Source organism: Morone saxatilis, unplaced genomic scaffold (assembly GCF_004916995.1).
Source record: "Morone saxatilis isolate NCDOM2014 unplaced genomic scaffold, NCSU_SB_2.0 Contig23, whole genome shotgun sequence".
In the NCBI taxonomy this organism is placed as follows: domain Eukaryota; kingdom Metazoa; phylum Chordata; class Actinopteri; family Moronidae; genus Morone; species Morone saxatilis.
The window spans coordinates 24134433-24136815 of record NW_023339796.1 but is presented as its reverse complement, the minus strand read 5'-3'; the positions used below and the strand labels follow the sequence as shown (position 1 = coordinate 24136815).

General features: G+C 41.5%; 1 protein-coding gene across 1 annotated transcript in view; it reads right to left on the bottom strand.

The window, feature by feature from the left end:
• Positions 1-2383, bottom strand: part of exoc3 (exocyst complex component 3) — a gene marked incomplete in the record, with an annotated part of 11873 nt that overhangs the window by 6332 nt on the left and 3158 nt on the right. Inside the window, 2 exon segments of the mRNA XM_035671031.1 lie at positions 323-501; positions 1850-2062. Of these exon segments, the coding sequence (XP_035526924.1) occupies positions 323-501; positions 1850-2062 (392 nt within the window).

Sequence of the window (2383 nt, the reverse complement as noted above, 5' to 3'; positions counted from 1 at the left end):
TTGGAGGCTCGCTTGTACCATCAGTCATCAGACTCCACTCTAAATTGCATATAGTATATATATATTTGTCACTTTTAGTCGTATATCTTCTATTAGATTTAGTTAATATTCTTATATTGTGATTCTTATTGTACTTGTACACTCTGTACTCTTTGCACTACATTCCCCTATGCTGCTGTGTCTAACTTGAATTTCTCCTACGGGGGATCAATAAAGGTCTTATCTATCTATCTATTCTGTATGTGATGTGTTCAGTAATCTTGGGTTTTGGACCTGCTCTTTGCTGACAGAAAACCAGACTGATTCATTTAGTATTTGTTACCTGTTGAAAGTGTTGTAGTGTGGAGGGAAGCACTGCACCATGAGGTTCTTGACAACGATGAGGTCATCCAGAACATATTTCCTGGTTATTTCTAGAAGACGAACCAGCCACATTTTATCAGCCTCTCTAGTCACAGACTGGGTGCCCTCAATGCGGGTGCTGACTGTACCCTCCAACACCTGCAACAGAAACAAATCACATACTTCAAGACAAGCGAATCGCTTTAATGGTTGAGTCTGTACAGTTGTCCAAAACACAACCTCTAACTGAGGTAAAGGCAACTAAAACTTAGACACCACCATCCAAACGCCCATTGCCAGTTGTTTTTTTGGTGGGGATTTTTGTCATTTTATTTAGCTAATTATTTTGTCTGCCTCTGAAGAACGACAGCCATTGCCCAGCAACAGACGTTAGGTGGCACAGTACACACTGAGCCGACAAATGAGTGAGAGGAAAAACAGCAGTAGAGACAGATTCTGACCATACGATAGGGAATACAGTACAAAGATGATTTACAGCGGCTACAACCAGGACTCTGACTCAGGGCACGACACAGACATGGTGGGGACAGTTTTTGGGCTGACAGTGGCAGGTTAGAAAAAAAAAAAAAAACATATTGGCCAACTCTAGTCTATTCCACAACAAATGAAATCTAGCCATTAATTATATAATGTTCCATGCTGTCACAAAATGTAATTACATTTCAGCATTTAAAATACAATAGCATTGTGAAATACAATCCGCAAAGCCTCCTGGTTAGCACATAACATGTTGGAACAACACAGCTCACGGTTACCACCATTTGTAAGAAATAATTTTAAAAGGACTTTTTTTTAGGACATTTAACAGGGTTTTTTCTTGATAATACAGGACTTGCTCATAATGGTGGTCAGCATTTATGGGGCACTCTGCATTAGCTCACTTTCAAAGCACTTTCCGCTGCGGCCTGAGGGGCTACTAATTTTAATTTAATTTAAAAATTGTATTGTAGGGACAGGACAACACAGTTAATTTCCAGGATTTTCTATGAATGGAAAATAAATCTCAAAATTTCCAGACTTTCCAGATTTTCCAGGGCAGATGGGAACCCTGACAGTCATGTTCCACTGTGGGCTCATAACTGAGAGTCGAAGGTAGACCTCATTAATTGGGTAAAGATCATTTGAGACTAGATTTGACTGCTGTGTAAAATGTAGTTATGTTTTATGCAGAGGAAGGAAGGCAGATGAACGACATAAGACAAAAATACAAGCAAAAACAGTCAATACGGGTGGGATAGCAGGAAAAATCTCAAGAAGAGTCAGTGAAAAGGAAGAAGGTTTGGAAAATAAAAAGGGAAGAAGGGTCAGATAAGGAAGAAGAATCAAAAGAAGAAGAATAGGATCAGTCAGAGGAAGACGAAGGGTCAGAGAAGGGGAGAAAGAGGAGATGGATCCAGGGGCGAGATGGTAGACAACACTGGGGCAAGTTATTCTTTATAACTTTAAGTATAAAAGTATTTCTGTGATCCTACATCACTGCTCTTACCTCAAACATCTTGTCCTTCCACCGCTTGGGTCGCCCAGGTGGGATAAACCCAGTCTGTTTCTTACGGTCGACCATACGTCGATCAATCTTCTCCTCCCGCTCAATGATGCGAATCACTGACACCAGCATGGTGGGGTCGCGACGAACCGTTACCATGGACCTCTGCAGTACCATCCATAACTGTTTGGCCAGCTCATCTGACAAGCCCTGAACCTGGAGGGGATAAGAAAGATTTTTGAATCACGTAATGGTAAATTGTAAATGGACTGCACTTACATAGCAGCCTTTAGTGTTCCAACCACTCAAAGCGCTTTACACCGCTTTACACTTTACACCTTGCTGCCATGCAAGGTGCAAACTGCTCATCAGAAACAGAAAATAAAGCAACATCCAGGCCTTATACTTGGTAACAAACTCCTCATAGGGAATAGATCGGCTTTATATTTGGTCACTCTAAACACCATTGCCAAGGAACGGTCGTCGAACAACGTGCCTGTAGCAGAGATGGGGGACTCGAGTCAGACTTAAGTCGCC